We start from the raw sequence: 22,054 nt of genomic DNA on the forward strand, positions 1-22,054 counted from the left end.
AAGTGTATGTACATTGAAGAAAACAAGTTCTGTTATCTTCTTAGAATGAAGGTGATTGTATAAAAATAGCTTTCTTTGTCAATCAACTTTGGTTTTACTCTTTGCTTTGAATTCCTGAAAATTTATCGAATTTAAAATAGATTTTAAGGTTTTAATCTAAAAGGTTTCTAAAATCATCATAACCAAACTTTTGAAACCTCTCATCATGACTAGAAGAATATTCTGAGAATATTCTCAAACTAAAAGTTGTCATTGGGGAATGATAATGCTAAAAATTGCTTTGTTTTAAATGTTTTAGGCAATGAAAACTGATTTATATTTCATAATACAAGCAAAATTAATTTAAAAAAAAATTCATCATTTAAAAGAAAAATGAATATTCTAGATTATTCATCTCATCTCTACCACTATTGATTTCCTTACGCTGCTAAGATGGCCCTTTCTTTTTTACTGTTGGTTACCATCTAAAGGTGACAGAGGCGGATTTAACGGTGAGTGCACTGGGCCCCGACAGACACAAACTCCACACCTTTTTTCTAATTTAAGGGGCCCAATATTTTCTTTTGTGCCCGAGGCTTCGACCGACTTTAATTTGCCACTGAAAGGGGATGTCACCTTTTGGAATGTCGCTAGTAATGATAGGCTTTAGCCCAGTTTTTGAATTAATCGGGTACAGCAGCAGCACACACATTTCAAAGCTTTTTTTTTTCTCATGTTGTATCATACACACATACCATTTTCCCAGTATGCTAAATTCAGTTTTTTATTGGAGTATTTCCTTTAGAATTTGCTCTCAGGATTACATTTGGATTCTCCCAGGTTGAACACATTTCATATTTCCATTTCAATTTTTTTTCATACTAGCCATTATAACTTCAATAAAAACATTATTGTGGTATTAAACTCAAGACTTCTTTTTACCAAATCGAGATAGCTTTCTCACCCTGACCATTGTATTAGTTAAAAGAGTCCTGGTTTTTATTATTTTCAATCCTGTAGTCTAGGATGTTATATTTTTAATCTTAATCCCTTATTTAGTCTAAGAATAGTCTTATTGTTTGTTGTTTTTCATGGTCATTTTTTTTGTTTCAACAGTTACCTCTTTATGGTAATGTGTTGGTGATTTTTTTCTTTGGAAGGAAAGGCCTCTGAAAGAACGACTCTGTTTCACTCTTGGCAACTTCTCGTCATGCTTTTGATTGTTTTTCATCGCCAACGAACAAAAAACTCCAAAAAGGGATTACACTACAGCTATTCCACATTATCAATCAGAGACCTTAATTAAATGATTGAATTAATGGAATAAGTTCCATTACATTAATAAAATAATACAAATGTAGTACAATATACCAGACAAAAACAAAACATATACAGTGAAACCTCATTACAATGATACTCAATATAATCAAGTTATTCTTGTCTTCGCAGTGGTTGGGACCAGGCATGCTTTTATTGCGCTCAGTTTGCCGACCAATAGCGGCAGTTTTATCCAGAACCGTTGCCGGGGATAACCGAAGGATTATCCGTCGGTGCGCCATTGAGTGTCTTTCTTTGTGTTACTCTTTGTTATCATGAGTTTTCTTTGCGTTTTTTATTTTTGGATCATATTCTACTGTGTTTTCATTATTCTTCTAGATTGTGTGTTTAATTTACTCTCTCCTTGTATTTTGCCACAAGATTTTCTGCACATTATTAGATTTGCGAGATGAGTGGTTTTTTTTATTGCTGTCAATTTTTAAAATTTTTTTTGTGTGTAATATATATATATATATATATTCGATCAACTTGATTTTTTTTTCTTCAGGTTCGCGTTTATCCCGCTTCTTTGATATAACTTCATAGATTTTTTGGACATCAGTGTTAGCAAACAGTGCATACTTTTCCCGGGTACTACCAGTAATTTTTTTTGTTTTTTCCATTTGGGCCTATTGTTTTTAATGTTAGTGAGTAGAGATAGTTGGCTAATTCGAATAAATATAAAATGTACTTTGTAACTCAACTTTTTTTTTGGGTGTGTTGTATTCTTATATACATACAACGTTGTATATATTTTCTTCTTCGTAATTTAATGTTGAGCATTTTATTTTACTTAATTTTTTTGTACAATCTTTTTAGTATATTTTGCATTGTAATGTATTTCACATTTTAATTTCCTGATAACGTTTCTCATTTTCCTATTTTTAAAGTATTTTTATCTAGTTTTAACAATAGTGTTAGTATGCCTTGACCTCGACTAGTGTTGTGTAGAGCTTGGGAAGGGCAGTTTCTCTGATCTAGGGGTATAGTAGCTGATAGTTTAAATTGTAAGGGGTATTTGGATAGGGCAAGGTTGGAACTCGATGTCGAAGCGTTACGGGAAAAAGTTAAGAGTTCTTGAGGGCCGGGTTATAACTTAGCCACCTGTTGATGAAGAAGCAATCTCTATGAACAACGACAGTTTAGAGGGCGAATGGGTGGTCGTGGATGAGGTACAGGGGAATAGTGATAGGGGTTTAATCATTGGCGATTCTATGGTTAGGGAACTTGTGTGTGTGTGGGAACAGAGCATGTAGGGATTTTTGGGGTTTCGAGCACTGTTGTCTTGCTGGGGAAGGGGGGGGGGAGATTAACAACGTTTGAGACATTTTTCACCGTCGAAAGCTCCCAGGAGTAATCCTATAGGTGGGAACTAATCAGGTAGGTGCGAATATTAGTGAGTCTCGGTCAGAGTACAGGGATTTACTATTATCTGCTAGAAAGGGGGGTTCAGATGTGACAGTGATTCCAGTGCTGTCAAGGGGAGTAGGGGGTATAGGAGTAGGATCCACCAATTCAATTTAAGCCTGAAGGACATTTGCGTGGACCTTGGTGTCACGTTCTTGGAACTTCCCGCATTTTCTGATAGGTGGTTTTGTTGCGATGGGATCCATCTAAATAAGCCTATCGTAAACCTCTCAGACCTAGGTCAGGTTTTTTACTCCCAGACCTCATAGTTGGGAATGCGGGTTAGTTAATGATAATCACAACAGTACTGAATTATCCACCTCTGACTTGGATGGCTTCTCGATTGACATTAATTCACTGGGCAAATTAAAATGTGTTCTAATAAATGCCAGAAGCTTGGGTAATAAGGAAGATTTTTTAGAAACTGATAGTTGTGGAGGGCTCTGATCTTATAGCCATTACAGAATCTTGGGCAAACGATGGGGATGAATGTTTCTTACACATCTCAGGATACGATACTTTTTTATAGATCTGATAGGAAAGGGGGTGGAGTGTTGATATACGTGAAATCATGTTTGAAGGCTAGAGAGTGTAACATGAAGAGAAGTGATATTGAAACTACATGGGTTGAGCTTGAAAACAAAAGACATCATAAACTTATTGTTGGGGTTTATTACAATCCACCAAATAGGGATCAAAACTACATCGCCAAACTTTCCTAAGCGAAAGAGGGTTATAATACCTAGGATTTCAATTGCCCAGGTATAGATTGGGAGAATCTTACAGCTAGAGATCAATATGAAAGACTTTGTTAAATTGGTGCTCAATAATTTTTTGCATCACCATGTATTAGAAGCCACTAGGGGTACTGCTATTTTGGATTTAGTTCTTACTAGTTCCGAGGATCTTGTTGAACATGTTTCAGTGGGGGATGAGTTTTCTTCCAGTGATCGTGTGTCATCAGTTTTCACTGTAACTTTTCTTCAGGTAAGGTGATAACAAAAGACTGGTTCCTTGTTTTCGGAGAACTAACTTTAATGTTTTGAGAAGGTTAGCTGAAGTTTCCAAAGACCGGTTGGAATCAGTCGGGGTGGGAAATCCAGGGGGATATAAGTCAATGGGAAAAATTTAGTACGAAGATGTCTGCTGTTTTGCACGACGTCATACCCTTTGTTCAAAAAGCGTATTTGTGCATCGCACCCTCTATGTTTCACGGATAGCGTGCATAACCTTCATATTGAAAAGAGCACTCAGTGAGTATAAAAGTGGACGAGGCGACATCATTGTTTATTGATAAAAGAAGAGCTCTGAAGAATGCGAATGGATAGGCCTAGTAAAAAGGAAGTTGAATCTAGTTTGACAGATAACATTGGGGCCCTGACCCAAAATCATTTTTTAGATACGTCAATAATGGATGTAAGAGGACAGTTATCCCCCTGTTGATACGGGGGGGGGGGGGGGGTCTAGGATAAAGAGCACTGTAGGCGTGTGTAGTGCTTTCAATGACTTTTCGTGTCAGTTTTTAATGGAGATAATGATATTCAATATACGGGTGTTGCATGGGATAATAAAATCCTCAACGATAGGCCTATTCAAGTGGCAGACGTGGAGGTCCTAAATCTTCTAAAAAATGTTATGTACAAGCAAAGCATCAGGACAAGATGATATCTATCCCAGGGTCCTCAGGGAATGTGCTAATGAATTGTTGAAGCCAGTTGCACAGATATACAAGTAGTGTCGCTGAGGGCATCTTCCCAAGGGATTGGAAACTTGCTAATGTTGTTCAGATATTTAAGACGGGTAGTAGAGAAGTTGTGTCTAATTATCGTCCAGTGAGTGACAAGCTCCCTCTCAAAAATCTTGGAAATTATCAAAAATCAGTTGGCGAAATTGATAGACAAGAATAATGTATTGTCAAATAATCAGCATGGGTTCAGGAAGGGGAAGTCATGTGTGGCTAACCTCCTTTACTTCTATGATCACGTGACAAGGGTTTTGGGTAAAGGCAAAAATATAGATTGAGACCTTGAATATAGAAAATAGACCTTGATTTCCAGAAGGCATTCAATCGGTTCGAACATGGCAAACTCTTGAATTATTTACACGAGATTGAGGGTAACTTGCTGAATTGGATAGAATCATGGTCAAGAGATGGGTCACAAGTTATGGCGAACAGGGAATTCTCTCGTTGGACAGGCGTCACAAGTGGAGTTTTTCAAGGAAGTGTCCTTGGCTCCATACTTTTTTCATGTTTTATCAATAAACTTGATCGGGGTATCGATGGGATTGCTAGCAAATTCGCAGATAACGTGAAGCTAATGGGGGTAATCAGGAATCAAAGCGATAAGTATTTGCTCCAGACCAACTTAAACAGGATTGCAGCATGGGCAAATCAATTGAGCATTCACCTTTAGTGCTGACAAGTGCATGGCTGCTCATTTTGGTTTGAACAACCCACAGTTCTCTTACGAGTTAAATGGTGTCACTATAATGGATGCAACTAGGGTTACCGATTTGGTAATTCTCATGGATGAGCGGCTTAGGTTTTCTGAACATTGTTCAGCGGTGGTAAAAAAAAATGAATAGAATGCTTGGTCTTATTTTCAAAAAGGTCTCTTCACGTTCTGCTAAATTCATTCTTCCGCTTTTCCGAGGCTTAGTTCGTCCTGGACTGGAGTATGCTGTAAGGTTTTGGAGACCATAACTATACAGAGGGACATAGACTTGGTCGAAGGGGTGGAGAGAAGAGCTATGGGTAAACTTATTGGCACACAGGGCTTGAATTATGAAGAGAGATTTCATTTCTTGAATATGTTTACATTGGATGAACACAGGTGTCGGGGAGACATGATTGAAGTGTTCAAAATTTTCAGCAGGTTGAATAGGATGGACCATGAATTATTAGTACACCGTCAATCAACTGCTTTTACAAGAGGAAACCAGTATTGATTGATAAGGGACAAAGTGTGGTTATGGTGTCGTAGGGAATTTTTCTCTAATAGGGTTGTTAATAAATAGAATAGCTTACCCCCGGAAGTAGTAAATTGTAACACAATTGACACGTTTAAAGAGAAATATGATAAACATGTTGGGGTAAATCGAGAAGTTATCCATACTTAGAAAAAGAGTACCATAAGCATTCTTATGGCATTGTATAATATTTCATCATGTGTATATATATATATATATATATATATATTGTTTTAATTGGGTTGCTGTATTTTTGAAATATATGGCATCCATATTTATTATGGGCATCTTTTTCTCAGTCACCTTATTTGGCATTTTGCCTGTTGTGGCGTCGTATTCGTATTTATAAATCCCTCTATAAGGATTATGCTTTCAAGTCTTGTTTTCAAATAATGTTAAAAACTGCTGCCTCTATATATATAATGATAACACCCCCCCCCTCCCCTACATTTTTACTTGGTAGAGCTTTCACTGCATAACAATGCAATTATAATTTCTGAGCAAACTTTTTGATATGAAAGTAGATTAGATTCGTACTATCCCAATAGATTCCGGGTTCCAGTCCCGGAGCAAGGACTGCCAGTGTGCACAAGAGATTGTTCCGGGGTATAACGGTTTTCGATACAATGAACAGTTTTGGTTAGCCCTCGGGTTAGAAATCCACGGAAACAATTGAGAATATGATCAATCGAAGCCATTAATGAAATGATTGCGTTAATGCAATAACTACCATTACATTAATAAAAATAAAGAGAGGCCGCCCCCGGGCACCACCTGGAAATTCCCGCAGAACAAAATCAATAAACGCAAAACGTAAGAAAACCCCCGGGCAAAGCTTGGACGCGATTTTTTTTTTTTTTTTTTGGAATCGAATTCATCTCTAATCGAAAAAGGAACATGGAAATATTTGCATCCGTGATTGAATCGATTAGAATAGATCTTGATTTAAACTTACTTTTCCTCAAACGAAAGCTCTAAATCTTGATTTTCGGACGAATCGTTCATGGAGTATTAGGAAAAGAAAATTAATACAACAGTACTTGCATCCCTTTCACCTTTGCACACAATTACAAATGCGCGCACTGCGCTATGTTCTACATTAAAAGCAAGTCAGAATCTAATTATGTACTTAATACTATTTATATACTTGATTTTTACATGAAAAATACTAATAAATAGTTAAATTGAGGCGTGTGTAGCTGCAACAGGAACTGTATTGAAGAACTATATTTTGTAGCTGCAGAATACAATGGCTTCAGTGAGTGAACAGGTAATCATGGTGGAAACCTTTCTCTTTTCCCCCTTTTTATCAGAAGATAAAAGGAAGACGACGAAGTGTTTTTAGTTTTGTGGAAAATTATAAAAAACGGTGTGGTTTTCCGAAACAAAAATTTCATTTAATTTTTTCTTTCATTTTAATGTTATTTATAACATCCAGAATCCCCGTGTTTTACTTTATTTTCAAAAAGAATCTCGCGTTCCTCACGATAAAAATCGCAACTGCAGGCTACATCGTAAAATATTCTACGGATATCACAACCCAAAAAAGAGTCTACCGATTTCGGATTTCGATGGTACTAGTTGGATCTTTCATGAACAGTATTGTGACCATATTTCATCTAGGAAAATGCAGAAAAGGACTCAAACATGATGGGAAAAGCCAGCAATAGCCGAAATTAACAATGGACAAGAAATACTTTCGCAAAATTGCAGTGATTTAAAATTTTTCCGGGGAAAAAAAGACTTAACGCGACTAGGGTTAGTAGATTCCGAGATTCAGAAATGGGGAAGCATCCGCGCGCGCCCGTTGCAACGTAACTTATATACAGTATGTTCGTAACAGACGACGGCCTTATACCAACAGTAAACAATTGTTTTCCAGCCAAAACAGAACTATACAGTTTTTCTTTTTGATGGGGGGGGGGGGCGTAGACTGCTTCCTAATAGAGTGTTTTGATAGGCACTGGAGTTCTTTCAACTATCTTGTTTAGTTCTTAATAAATGAAGAAAGAGCACATCCAGTGCCGTCTTAACGCATGGGCCCACCCGGGCACAGCCTGGAGGAAGAGAGGGGCTTCACAAAAATGAGAATTAGTTGAAATTTGAGAATTTGCCTGATAAGGCCCTCAGAAAAAATCACTTGGCCCGGGGACCTCATGATGCTCTTAAGACGGCCCCGAACGCATCCCGACTTACAATTAAAACGTTCAGGCACATCAGGGCAGCCGGTTGTGGTAACCACAGGTGCATGTTAACAATAGCGGTCTTGCGGCAGTACAACCTGTGCAATTGCACAAGGCTCCAAAACGAGTTGGCAAAGCTAACACACAAATAGAAAATACTCTTTAAAGTATTAAAAAAATTACAGTGCAAAATGCACATGAAAAATAACAGCAATGAGAAAGAAAGATTCAAGGTTTGGGCCGATGAGCAGTGCACATAGGCCTACTGTATACCGATTTTCTTGAAGATAAGAATACGCATACACTAGCTTTTTTTTCCTTCCCTGTAGCACAACGATACCGTTAGGATATTGTATTGATACCGGTACGATGTCGGAACGTCGAATATCGAATGTCAGTAGATCAGAAATTTTTACATGTCCAATATCGAACTACATTTATATAGTAAAAATGTATTCACTCAATAAACGCCAAAATATCTTCTTTCTCTAAAATAGTTATACTCTTATTTTTTACAGAATTTAGTTTCGAAATAGAATATCTTATATGATAATTAGTCCCTTTTGAAATAATCCAAATTTCTCTATGTCGAACTACGTCGATTTGTATATCATTTAATGCCATTAGATAATAACGGGTCATTGTGTGTGTTTTCACCGAGTCACGTGATCTCCCGACGAATGATGTTGGCCACACCGTTCTCGGCACTGCCAAGGCGGAGACAGCTGACGTCACTCCCTCCATTAATATACGCTCGATGCCCAGTACCCACGCCTATAAAAAGTAATGGAAGTTATTCTCAATGCGGGAACTCCCTGTAGTAATGCTGATTAATGCATTTTGTGAAATCGTCGCCTGTAAATACGTGTAAATTAGCTGTTCCGTCAATAAATCTGTGACGTCCTGCAGTTTGTTTGATCCTCTGCTCATTTCAAGGACATGTGTGAAACGTTATCCGGAACACGTTTTATGGCGTCTCGACTTTTTCTTGAAACTGTAATCATTTTTTTTCTTTTAACCAAACACACTTAAAGCCGGATTTTCCTTGTTGTAGAATTTATGTCGTGTGTGCAGCGTGAAAACCATGATTAAACAAAGAAACCCATGAATTTCAGATTTTTTAATTCACACTGTACGCGCTGTAGAGACCTGCTTAAGGAAAACCTTGCTTAAAAGCGTAATTCTTGCTGCTGAAGTGTGAGGATAATTTAACTGCATTTATGAACATCACTCTGGTTCTAGGAAGCGAATTTTTTTTTATAAGTGTCGTCCAAAGAATCTAAGGCAGTAATTTATAGAATATGAGTTTTTGCATTAAAACAGGAAAGAAATAGAAAGGAAATAATCCTACTTGTAAAATGAAATATACAATTTTAAATACCTAAAACATAATACAACGAACTTGACCGTTGGTGTATATTTGTTTGTGTATATGCGTGGGCTTAACGCATATGTGTTGTCAGAGTTATGCGAGGTTCGTGTTATGCTGCCATCGGTCTTCCATATTTTGAGGTAAAAATGGCAACAAATTTCAATGTAGGTATATAAACGGAGATAGGCTCAAACGTCTTGGGGAGGGGCACGATGATGTCAATGCATATATTTCGGGATGGACCATGAATTATCAGTGCACCGTCAATCGACTGCTCTTACAAGGGGACACCAGTATCGATCGGTAAGGGACAATGCAAGGTTATGGTGTCGCAGGGAATTTTTCTCCAATAGGGTTGTTAATAAATGGAATAGCTTACCCCCGGAGGTAGTAAATTGTAACACAATTGGAACGTTTAAATAGAAATATGATAAAGATGTTGGGGTAAATCGAGAACTTATCCATACTTCAACCGATGATCCGTGGGCTGAGGTAAAACAACTTCACCAACAGTGCTTTATACACCAAGCCAACATCGCAATGAAAACCTTATGTAAGCGCCAGTAACAGAAAAAATGAGATGTTAATCGTACACCCTGCGTTCTATAAAAACTCCGATTTCTACATTTCGTGTGATTTGCTTTCGCCTTTTATCGACAAAAAAAAAAAAAAAAAAAAAAATTCCATGTGCCGGAAAACCCTTCCGTGAGAAAAATGTAATCAATTTTTTCATTTTTATGAATTTTTTAACGATTTACGAATTTATGGGACACACTATACATAAGGCGTTTTCACTTCCAACTTCACTCGCCGCAGCTACGATTATGACAGCTGACACATATCCCACCTCCACCAATTCTATTTTTCCAGGTATAGACCAGGGCCCTCAGGACAGAACTTCTGGCGCTCCTTTCCCCACTGAATCTATTTAATAGTGTAAAATAAAATTAAAAATCTACAGGTCGTTTTCAGGGGTTCTAGATCAGGGCCAGTGTATCGACAGCCTTTACAAGTACAGGGTCGACGAGAAGTCCAGGAGACATTTAAAAATAATAAATCAATCAACTGCAACCAAGTGTCATTCATACAAAAATATACCCCCACCCCCCATGAGCATATAAATCACTGAAGAAACCAAACTCAAATTATGCAGATTAGATATTGACAATTATTTTCATGATAATAACTGTTGTGATATGATATACAGGGTGGATGTGATGTCCTGAACACATTTTAAAAATTAACAAATCCATCAACTGACGTAAAGGTGCGGTTTGCACTACATATTTATCATGGCCTAGAGTGTTTTTTTTTTTTTTTTTTTTGATAAATTAAAAAAAGTAAAATTTCAGGTGGCGCTGAAAAACGCAAAACTTGACACAAAAAATTCGATTTTTTTTTGACAATATGTATAACAAAACTGATATTTCAATATGAGCGCCCTTTGTTGCTCGGGCTACGGATGAAAGGGTGTGCTCATGTCATAATGTAAATTGTCATAAACATTAATTATACACCGTATGTATTACATTTTATCTGTCGAGTTTTTCGTTTTACAGTGCCACCAGTGACTGAAATTTGCACTTTTATTACAAAAATAACTATATAATTAATAACCAAATAAAATAACTAGAAATATAAGTCATAAGTATTTCAGTGCCAACCGCAGCTTTTTATGCCAATTGGTCGACTTATCAATTTTTAAAATATGCCCAGGACATCTCGTTCACCCAGTATTTCAAGCTGCCAAGGACAAATCCACAGAAATGGGTCAGATTAGATAACTTTCCAATACATAGTGTTTTTTCACACCACATTCTCAACTGATAAGAGTTTCTCTGGACAGTTTTTGACCCTGATCCGAGACTAACTCCGTGATGTTATCATTGAGCTTATTAGTCTCAGATGAAGGACAAAACACGTTATTCCATTCCATTAACGCACACCAGGCATATTGAACGCGCTGCTCGCCTGCACCACTGTGCTTCCTGGAGCACCCAGAGTGCTCGATGGTCGTGCCTGATTTCGTGCTCGCGAGTGCTTGATCAAGGTAACAATTAAATACCTTTTGCACAAATTGCATTTTCAAGGATAAAAATCATCCCGATTTCATGCATACGTATGTCACACTTGGCATAAAGGCGCTCTTCTTTTGATGATGGGCGCAGGCAGCGCTCGCGACAAGAAAAAGGTTGAAGACCTCAATATTTTCATCACATAAGATGCTTTTTGAACATACAGTGACAAAATCAAAGGTGTTACAAACGAATGCAGAAATCGAGATGACCGAGAGTAGTACGAATACATGACATTCGAAGATCTCATTGCCATACATCGAAAACTTAAAAAAAAAAATTCTACATCAATTACAAGCCTACCTTTCCAACAGTTGCGTGAACTCGAGATCGGGCAGCATCAAATCGATTTCCGCCTCGAAACCATCCTCGAAATTGACGGATACGTCGTCATCCATTATATCCATCAGTTCACTAAACACACCGAAATATTCGAAGAACGTAATGGCGAAGCGGAAAAATATAAATAAACAAACATAAATAAATAACGCGTACAATAATAAACGTTGGAAATAATCATTCTTTAAAACATAGTCGATAAATATCAAAATCCAACATGTCCTCATAACAAATAGAAAAAATATGAAGTTCGAAAAACGCGATAGTTTTCTTCCCCCGATGCATCAGGGAAAACAAAAAAATACCCATCGTGCCTTGCGTTTTCGTGATTTGCATACTTGCCGTTTGTGAGCGGTGCTCTATGTATTATTAATTAATGTCTCTACGCTGTCTGTAACAGCGCCGTCTTAACGCATATCCCGGGAGCCTCAAGAGAAGAGGGGCCTCAGAAACACGAGAAGTAGTCGAATTTTTCAAGAATAGTCCAGGCAGGGCCTCTGGAAAATTATTTGGCCCGGGGGCCCATGAGGCTCTTAAGACGGCTCTGGTCTGTAAATACCTTTAGAATCTCGTGGAACTCCCTTGAGAGTGAGGCTGGGGACGGGGGTATCTGTAGTACAATTGTCTGGAGATCCACCCTAGTAAAATTTTTGTTCACTCTATAAATTTATGTAATTAGAAATCACAATACAGAAAACAATCGGAGCCGCCCTTAGGGGGTGTGCGGCAGGTGCGGTCACACAAGGCCCCGCGGTTTCGGGGGTCCCTTCCACACTTACCGTAATAGAAGTGAAAAAATATGATGTATACATATATGAAAAAATACTTTTTTTTTGTTGCGAACGTGGTGTCTGTGAGCTACGACTGGTTTGATTCTGGAATTTTCATCGATCCCGCAATTATTTCTTTCATATTCTGAGATTTTTCTCTCATTAATTCTGAGATTTTTCTCTCATTAATTCTGGGATTTTTCTCTCATTAATTCTGAGATTTTTCTCTCATTAATTCTGGGATTTTTCTCTCATTAATTCTGAATTATCACCAATTCTGCTTTCTCATTAATTCTGGGATTTTTCTCTCATTAATTCTGAATTATCATCACAATTGTGATTTCTCATTAGTTCTGGGATTTTTCTCTCATTAATTCTGGGATTTTTCTCTCATTAATTCAGAGATTTTTCTCTCAATAATTCTGAATTATCACCAATTCTGATTTCTCATTAGTTCTGGGATGAAGGAAACACACAGTGAGTGGCCATTATGCTTAGTCGCTTTCAGCTTTCACAACCGAGAATTCGATCCCTTGCTCCTGTCGTACCATGGCAGCTAGGGACTCGGACGCTACATCGGATTAAAGCACGGACAAACTTCCCCTCTACCAATTGTTATTTCCAACCAAATTAATGCTTTAATTAAAATGTCAAATTATTCAAATAGTTAAGCGTAACATTACGATTTAAATTTTTTCTCTTAACGGGCTACGTAATATTCTTGAGGACACTTCACATACTAGATCGGTGATTGGTCACCTACCTTCGCAGCATCGAGGGACCAAGGGCTAGTCTTCACCTTCTATCAATTCAAGAGCTATCTCAACTTTAACATTTTCGCACAGAAAAGAATTAACGCTTGCGCTCCTCGGGATGCATCCCAACACTCTGCATGCCTTTCTGGCCGACTACCGCCAGGCTACCAGACCAGACCAGAATGAAATTTATTTTCCCAGGCCTGGCCCTTACGGACCATCTGCGGGCTTACAAATTGCAGCCTCGGGGACTACGTGTGAAGAGAAAGACAAGAGAGTACCGTATATACTCGTGTATAAGCCGAGTTTTTTTTGTGGAAAAATTCGTTCCTCAAGTGGGGGGTCGGCTTATACTCGGGTCAGTTTTTGATGAGAAAATATCGACCCCGTACAATCAGTAGTCATTTTTTTTAGCAGTGTTCGAGAAATCGGCATTATTGGTATGGGATATGTTCAACCCCCAGAAAATGTCAAAGCCGAGGCAAAGAAATCGAAAACATCATTGACTTTGATACCAGGTGGGCTAACGTTGATTGTACACCCTTTAGATGTCAGCATCAACAAGCCTTTCAAAGACTGTTTGAGGAATTTGTGGATCAAATGGATGAGTTCCGATGATAAAGAAACCACAAAAGGTGGTGCGTTGAAGAAACCTGACATAGGCCTAGTGTGCCAATGGGTACATGAGGCGTGGAATTCTGTCTCCATCGAAATTATCATCCGATCCTTCAAAAAGTGTTGCATCAGCAATGCGATGGACGTTACTGAAGATGATATCCTCTTTGAAAGTGACAATGGCGATGACAGCGTACCCTTCATAGGGGCGATGCCGCACCCTCTATGATGATCTGATGGATTACGATGAGCTTGGAGACTCAGAAGAAACGGCTTAAAAAGTTTGAATCATTTTCTATTGTAAATTTCCGTAAGCTATTCATTTTGCATGGAAATATAAGAATTTTTTTTCTCTGAAATGCACGGATTTTTTGGGGTCGGCTTATACACGGGTTTTCAATTTATTGCGGTTTTGGTGGTCCTGAAGTAGGGGTGTTGGCTTATATACGAGTCGGCTTATACACGAGTATATACGGTATATGTTTCCTTCTTTTTGGTGCATGTGTAAGAGAAAGTTTGTCAAGATCGGGGTGGTCAGTTAAGTTTAACGACTGGTCTGGTAACACGATTTGCAGGTAAATTGCGCCACAACCTTCTGTTAGTGATTTTAACAGAAGTAGAAGACAGTGAAAATGAGCTGTGAAGAACGTACCTATTTTTTTTTTTTTTAAATTATTGTGGTATGAATTCCATTTCTGCCGGACAATGCGACAAGTTTTGTGATATCAGGGGGGGGGGGAGAAGACTGGGGGGATAGAAGAAAGGTGTTAGTGATTTGTTAGGGAGGGGGAGGAACATGACATACAATTACACAATAAGCAACAACAATACAAGTGAAAAAACTCTTGCTCTGTTTGCTGTTATGAAATGCAAGTGTTGGAAAAAATTTAATTTGCCAAGGATTGAGAAATATTTTCGCCCATTATTTATTTTAATCGGGCAAATTTATGTAATGCCTAGAAATTTATTCAATTCCCAGAGATTTATAAAAAATTCCTGAGTAGCTATGCAAATTTCTTGAGTAAAAATTCAATCTTGATTAAAAAGGAAAAATATTTACAAGGTCTTGATTACAAAAATATACAATTGGAGGGAAAAAATGATTATTTACAAGGGCCAGGCTGCCACAGAAGGGGTTCCAGAGCCCAAGCTCTTTTGAACGAGTCACGAGCTGGTCATTTCCCCCAGTGGCTCTCTTCGTGGTAGGGAAATTCAGCAGGGAGGCCAACTTTACACGCTAAGCCTTTTTTGGTGTATGTGGGGGGAACGGAGCGTTTAGAGAGCAAAGTGAGCATTGCGAGGTTGCTTTAAAATTGGCGAAAAGACTTAGAATTGAAGGTTGGCGAAGAAAATCGCATTCTGCTTTTTTCGTTCAGCCATGTTTTCGTCTCGTGTTTCGCTCTTAATGCAGCTTTGGTTTCGCTTGTCGTCGTTTTCTTGCTTGTTCCTGCTATTCATTTTTCTGTTGCCGTCCTTGTTATGTCATCCGACCATGGAAATAAACGGCCCTTATCAGGACCAAATACCTCTTCTAACACGGGGAATCGCTCAGAATTACGATGCAATTTGTGCGAGTCGGTGTTTTCCTGGGCAAATACCTTGAAAAGGCATGTGCGAACAATCCATTCAATTTCGGATACAGCCGTGGAAAAATTGAAGTGCCCCGAATGTTCGGTCGGCACCATGTTCTCCGCAATCATCTGCATGAAAATCATTGTCTGGTGATAGAGTATGAGGAGCACTTATTTTCATCCATCCAAGGTGAGTTTATTTGTCGATGGTGTTCCTTATATATAGAGGCGTAGGCAGGGAGGTGTGCCTCTGCTCTTAGTTTAGAAATTTAATTACAATTACTGACACTAAACCATTTGAACATTTTGGATATTATGATTAACGACTAGGTGATTTCTCTGTTTACACTCCCAAAAGGTTAAAACGTGTAATTGTCCCAAGGGCCCCCATTCCCTTCATTATTTGCATCCATCTTGATAACTAGAGAAATATTGAATTTATGTAAACAGCTATTTACTTTGCCGTGTCTGATTTAAATGCCATCCTCATTTCCAAAGGCAACTCTTGGACTGTGTAGCTGCACAATGCATAGCCCTAAGGCTGGAGTTGTAGTAGAGCGAAGAGATAAGCGGGTGATTTGGAAGGAGAAAATGCATTAGGGCAGAGGAAGAGGTGCCCACACATAGTAAACACGGTGGGGAAGAGCAAAAATTACTGGAGTGTTCTGAAATGTAAGAAGGTGATGATACCTCTGCAGAAGAGGGAGGGAGAAACAAACCAAACAGTAGATAGAGAAAAACCTTACCTCACGGAAAAAACAAGTATTTTTTTTTACTTCCAGTCCTTGTTGAGGACTGGAGACTTTCTCTTTGCTCGAGTATGTGAGATATATAACAAAACAATTGTTTTTGATGCTCTTCTCTAGCTCTTACCGTTTTGCTGCAGTATGTGTTCAGTCTACGAGGGGATGTCAAATCCCAGTCCAGTTGAAGGAGTTCGAAGTTTTTTGGTGAGAAGAAGTGCCAAAAATATTAGTCCCACACAGGTTGATTTTTCTCTGGAACCGCTCAGCTCATTTCAATCATCTAAACAATCAGCTATCTCCACCCTGTTGCATCCCGAAACACCTAAATGTAAATGCTTATGTCCGATTTCACTGTTTGCAGGCGCTTGATAAGCATTTAAGCTCTTCATTTCATGGTGGGCATAAATAGTGCTCACTGCTCAGGAAGGTTTAAGACCCTTAATCTAAATACTCCAACTCAAAGTTGTTTTTTCATTGGTAATTTTTGTCAAGGTTATCAATCTAGTATTTAAAAGTGACAGGTATGAAGTTATTTATAATTTTGAAACTGGTGGGTTTTTTTTGTTTTGTTGCAGATTTTGATCTTTGGAAAGTGGAAATGGAGAAACAGTCGAAATGTTTCTATTGAAGACACCATCAGTATAGCATAAAAGGAGGAATGCGGAAGACCTTTGTCTGCCATAGGTCGGGAAATTTCATTAGCAAATCCACTGGCCAGAGATGTAAAAGTCAAGGTAGCAGAAAGATTGATGTCTGGTGTCCTGCAGAAATAATACTTCTAGTGAGCTCTGAAAAGGTTCAAGTACAGCATTGGAAAAGTCACTTTGGACATACTAATGATTTATGATTTAGAAGATCCGTATATCCATAAAAATACTGAAACATTATGGTGTTCATCGTTATAAAGATTTTAGAACATCTTGATTTTATTTTTTATAAAAAATAAAATCAAGATGTTCTTAGTTCTATTCAAAGGAACCATGGCCAGTCAATTCGACCAGAACATTATAAACACTTTCATTGCTTGCACAGATAATATTTTGTTGAATCATCGGGTCCCTCGATGCTGCGGAAGTAGGTGACCAATCACAAATAAGCACACAATATAGTCTTTGGCAAGCACACGATGTAGTCTTTGGCGCGATTGTTGATTGGCACTATTGGTGATCAACTTATTATTTATTATTGCCTTTTTTCGTTATTGAAGTTGGCAACAGCACTGATTATATTTTCATCCACGTTTTTATATTCTGTAATCCGGTGGTTGTACCGCTGATTATACTTTTAATTTTTTAATACTTCAATTTTTTTTCATATTTTTTTCTTCATGTCAACCTTCGAAGAAAAGACGCAGTCCTTTTCAGGGCCATCTACTTACAATTCTCGTTCACCGGCTCAGAAATAACGTATTATGTTGTTTATAAATTGCCACAGGAGTTCAATTCAGACTATCCGGACTTTAAAGGTGATTTCATCCTAGGCTACATGAATGAAGCTCAAGAGGAGACATTAAAATATATGGCGAAGAGGTAATTTTTATTGATTCTACACGGCACAAACAAATACAACATTAGATACAACATTAAAATGCATGCCAATAAACACAATGCAGCTATTATAATTTATGCACCATATTCAGATTCTTATCGACATGAATTTTTCTTTCACAGGGTCATCCCGAGACACTATCTTAAGGAGAAGGCAATACACATCCTGGCAGCACGTGTAAAGACCAGGAGGAAAAAGATGAATGAAGACCCACCAGGATGAAGCAGCTGCGAAGACCCAATCCAAGGATAGAGAATATATTAACACAAGTAAGTCAAGATTAAAATGTATGCCAATAATACCCTTAATTTGTACCTTTCGTGCGAATCAATGATTTTATGTATGATATTTTTCCATTGAATCAACATGCAGATATGTAAGTTTTGAGCCTTAATAGAATTCGGTATTCTAAACAATTTTTTTCATCCCACCCTCATGTATGTGCCAGAAAAGGATTAAAAAGTCTAAATGGGTGATAGTTTTGTCTCCTCCCAACCTGTTCATCAATAGCCAGTGGGGTTGATAAATGTTTGCCGTAGCGGTAAAAATCATGGGGAGAAAGAAAAACTCAGCAAAAATAGTGTTTCTAGTGGCGAAATTGAAATGCAGTCAAATCCTGTTTTAGCAAACTCCATGAGACTGGAGAACAGGGTTGGTGAAAAAAAACTTTTTCTTGGTTTAAACCAGGTTTTTTCAAACTTCTAATAATTAATTAAAATAAAATGTTTATTAATGTAACTAACACTATTCCTATATTAATCTACAAATATTTCTTACATTGTAACAAAAATCCACTTCTGAAATTTAATTATTTTTTTGCTTAACTCAATAAATTACTTTGACAATTCTTAACTATATAATACAAATGTTTTTCCTCCAGTTACTTTCAGTATGCTTGATTAAGAAGTTATTTTGCAAAAACTGCTATAAAAATTAGGTGAATATATTGTATTTAATGAAGCTGAAATAATGCAGATTAATTAGCAGTGATTTATGATATACATGGTGATTATAACCCCCAAAGCAGAATGCTTAGTACTGTTCTGTGGTAAGATATCAGCTGACGAAATGTTCTGCGGTAAAAATCCCCATACATGTAATAGTGCATTTTTGCACTTTTTCTTAAAATTCTTCCTAATTGTTCTGCGACGTACGTCACAGATTTTGGCACATTCTGCTTTAGGGATTATAACTAAAGTTCTGGTTTCAAAACACTTTTTGGAAAAGCCATCATCAGAATGACTCGAATTTACATGGGAAAAATGTTTAAAAATATAAAATTAACGACACTGTACTCATCCAACATGTGGGAAGTTTCCTAGCAGAATGCAAATGATAGCCAGTCAGAGCAAAATAATTTAATTAGCATTGCACAATTTCATATAATTCATGGAAACATTACAGAAATGAAGTAATTGAATAAATAAAACTGAACTTGTTTAAGAAATGTTAAATATATTACCCACTGTGTTCTGGCAATGAGGTGAAAGCACAAACATGCTTGTTCAACAACGGGTCAGAGTATGTCATGATGTGGATGTGCTTGCAATTCAACCACTGTTCATAACATAATTCCAAGGTTATGGACGGAAAGTTAAAGTATAAATAGTCTATCTGCGTTTTTTTATTTTTTATGGTGATTTCACCATTTGCAATCCAAGATAGAGGTCATGAAATGCAATTCAGCTATATTAAAGAATAATGACTAATTAATTTTTAAATCACGATGCTTGAATGATGAATCGGTTTCCTTTGTAATTCGATAGTAACGCCGCTTGAAAAGTTTTCTTTGGTGATGAGTTAATTCTCACATCATTGACGGCTGATTTAGCAGCGAAAATCCATGGAAAAGTGACGTAATCAGCAGTACAGGAAAGGGGGAGCCACGACCATTAATCTGAAAGTTTTCCCTTCCGCTTCGCAGATGGCGCTGCCATTCTTTAACATTGAGTGAATACGCTTACCTTTCAAGTGGCTTTGACTTGCACATTTTGCACTTTTTCCCTTTTGCTGAAAAAATTCTCATTGCTTCAGAAGTATCCATGTAAATTTTCAAGTTATTCTGACCAGTAGTTCTTATTGTATAGTTTTAGAATCAAAACTTTAAATTATAATCAACCTGTATAAATCTGTTACTACTATACAGGAGAACCTTGATTAACTGGGCTTAATGGTGAAAGTATAAAAAAAAAATTATTGAATATTAAGAGTGGGTGATATACAGAACCAGATAATGTTACTTCTTATGGGAAAGGAAATGAAAATATCTGTGAGATAATGCAACTACCAGTAAAATGGTCTCTGTCCTGATTTTTTCAGTGTAATGGGATTTGACTGCAATTCAAAATTTGAATGTTTACTTTCATGGGGATAGTTCTAAAAAAAATAACTAACTTAAAATAAATTTAAATTTGCTACATTATCTAAGATCTTGGTTAACAACCTTTGAATATGTTTTTGCACTAAAAAAGCAAATTCTTTTAGCATATACTATTTTTCGGTTATTGTTGCTAAGGGAAATGAGCTTGTTAAAAACTGTGCTTAAAATATACACATTTTACAAGAAAAGTTACCACAATTAATACTATTCGTGTTGACTTGGTTGTGATGGGAGCTTCCACTATGATATTCCGAATATACAATAAAACCTTGTTAAGTCGTCACTCCGGTTAAATCGTCATTTTTCTTCAGACCGTTCCAGCTCTCATAGACCACAATGTTATTAAACCCTCGTTTACTCGTCGCTAATTTCGGTTAAGTTGTCACTATGAAAAAGTTATGAGAAATAGAAACAAAATATTTTTATGGCTCCCATTAAAAAAAGAGCTTGTTAACAGCATTGCCATATGCTTAAAAATCACCATAAAATCCTATATACCCAAACGGAACAGTTTAAGTAACAAAAGTTACGCTGGGGAAGTTCATTTGCTGAATAAGGTTTTTGGAACGTTGGGGACTGTTCAAGCTAGATCTCATTTCTGCCTGGGCTCCATTAGAGAAACTGGACAAACCGCGAGACACCCAAGCTCTGTCGCAAGAAGCAACGTAAGCACTTCGGGGGGGGGGGGGGGATCTCCGGAAAAACCAAAATTTATTGATATGTCAAAGATTACATATAGTGCAAGGAAATCAAAAATTATGTAAATCGAAGAATCAAATTAATCAAGTCAAAGTGCAACGGGCACGGATAATAAATAATCATAGAAAGCATGGACTCAACTAATTTAGGGCTTGAAATTTAAACAAAATATATTTGCTGAAAAAAATTAGACATTCTTTCCCAAGTTGAGGTCTTCAGTTTAATTTTCCGTGCCCAGGGGCCCCTCCACAAAGTCAAAAGTGTTCGAGATAACTTTGTAGTTGCATCATGAAGAATTCAAACACTAAAATTAAATCAGATGTATATGTAAAATTAAAGTGCAATTGAGAGTTCTGTTATGAAGAAAAGCTACTTATTCAAACAGTTGCTCTGTTAGTCTATAAATTAAAAATTACTAGTTTAAATCTAAATGTACAGTACATTTCACTACACAAGTAATAAGAGATAAAAAAGGTAAAAAATTGCTATTATTTTTTTCTTTCGCAATCTATAAATTTTATTAATATTGTTATTTTGATTCATACTTTAATAAATGTCATATTACTTTAAATTTATACGATTTTCATAACGTTGCACATTAAATCTGGCGGAACTCCGCTTAAGCCGTCATAATTTTTCTTTAACTTGAGGTGACGACTTATCGAGGTTTTACTGTATTTGAGTATGCTATGAGCAGAGGCCGATTTAACGGCAGTGACACGCCCGAGGCCCGACTTAAGAGAACTGCAAAATACCCACACTTTTTCTGATTAAAGGGGCCCCTCCTTCTGCGCTCGAGATCTCAAACGACCTTAATCCGCTTCTGGTTATAACGACATATTTTCCTTACGGCATTCCTATAAATCGATAAAATTATGATCTAAAAATCTTTTCCAAGCGTTTGAACTCATAATGGAACAAATTTTTTTCATTTATCAGATCTTAATTTCATTTAATCGCCCGTTTTACGACCCCTGATATTTTGCGGCCTAGTAATATATGTGCGACCGCTGACTTTTGTAAGTTCGGCGCTGATTCAGGCTTGTAAGAAGACTGGGGCAACCGGGGAACTGCCCTAAGGGCCCAAGCCAAAAGGGCCAAATCTCAGAAAATGTACGCATATTTAGCATAACAATAGCTCTTTTTAAGGGGGTCGTAAGAAAAGTCTGCATGGGGGCCCCCGATAAGGCACGCTACGGATCTGTACTGATGTAATGCAACCATATTTCCCAAAACGCGGCAGTGAATGATTTTTGTTGAGGTGAAACATTTCTAATTATAAAAATATTTTAACACATTTCTCTAAGGCCGGTATTACAAACTTTGAT

At 37.3% G+C, this 22,054-nt stretch overlaps 1 protein-coding gene across 1 annotated transcript in view; it reads right to left on the bottom strand.

The window, feature by feature from the left end:
* mei-P26 (E3 ubiquitin-protein ligase meiotic P26) overlaps positions 1–6,924 on the bottom strand; it is a 77,609-nt gene extending 70,685 nt beyond the window's left edge. Inside the window, exon 1 of the mRNA XM_089250157.1 lies at positions 6,629–6,924. Coding sequence (XP_089106283.1) covers positions 6,629–6,678 — 50 coding nt within the window. The 5' untranslated portion in view covers positions 6,679–6,924. The remainder of the gene's footprint in view (positions 1–6,628) is intronic.
* Positions 6,925–22,054: the final 15,130 nt, after the last annotated feature.

The sequence above is a fragment of the Pholcus phalangioides genome, unplaced genomic scaffold (assembly GCF_987345545.1).
Source record: "Pholcus phalangioides strain wild (caught in Gottingen) unplaced genomic scaffold, Ppha-v1.0 ptg000022l_1, whole genome shotgun sequence".
NCBI classification, from domain to species: domain Eukaryota; kingdom Metazoa; phylum Arthropoda; class Arachnida; order Araneae; family Pholcidae; genus Pholcus; species Pholcus phalangioides.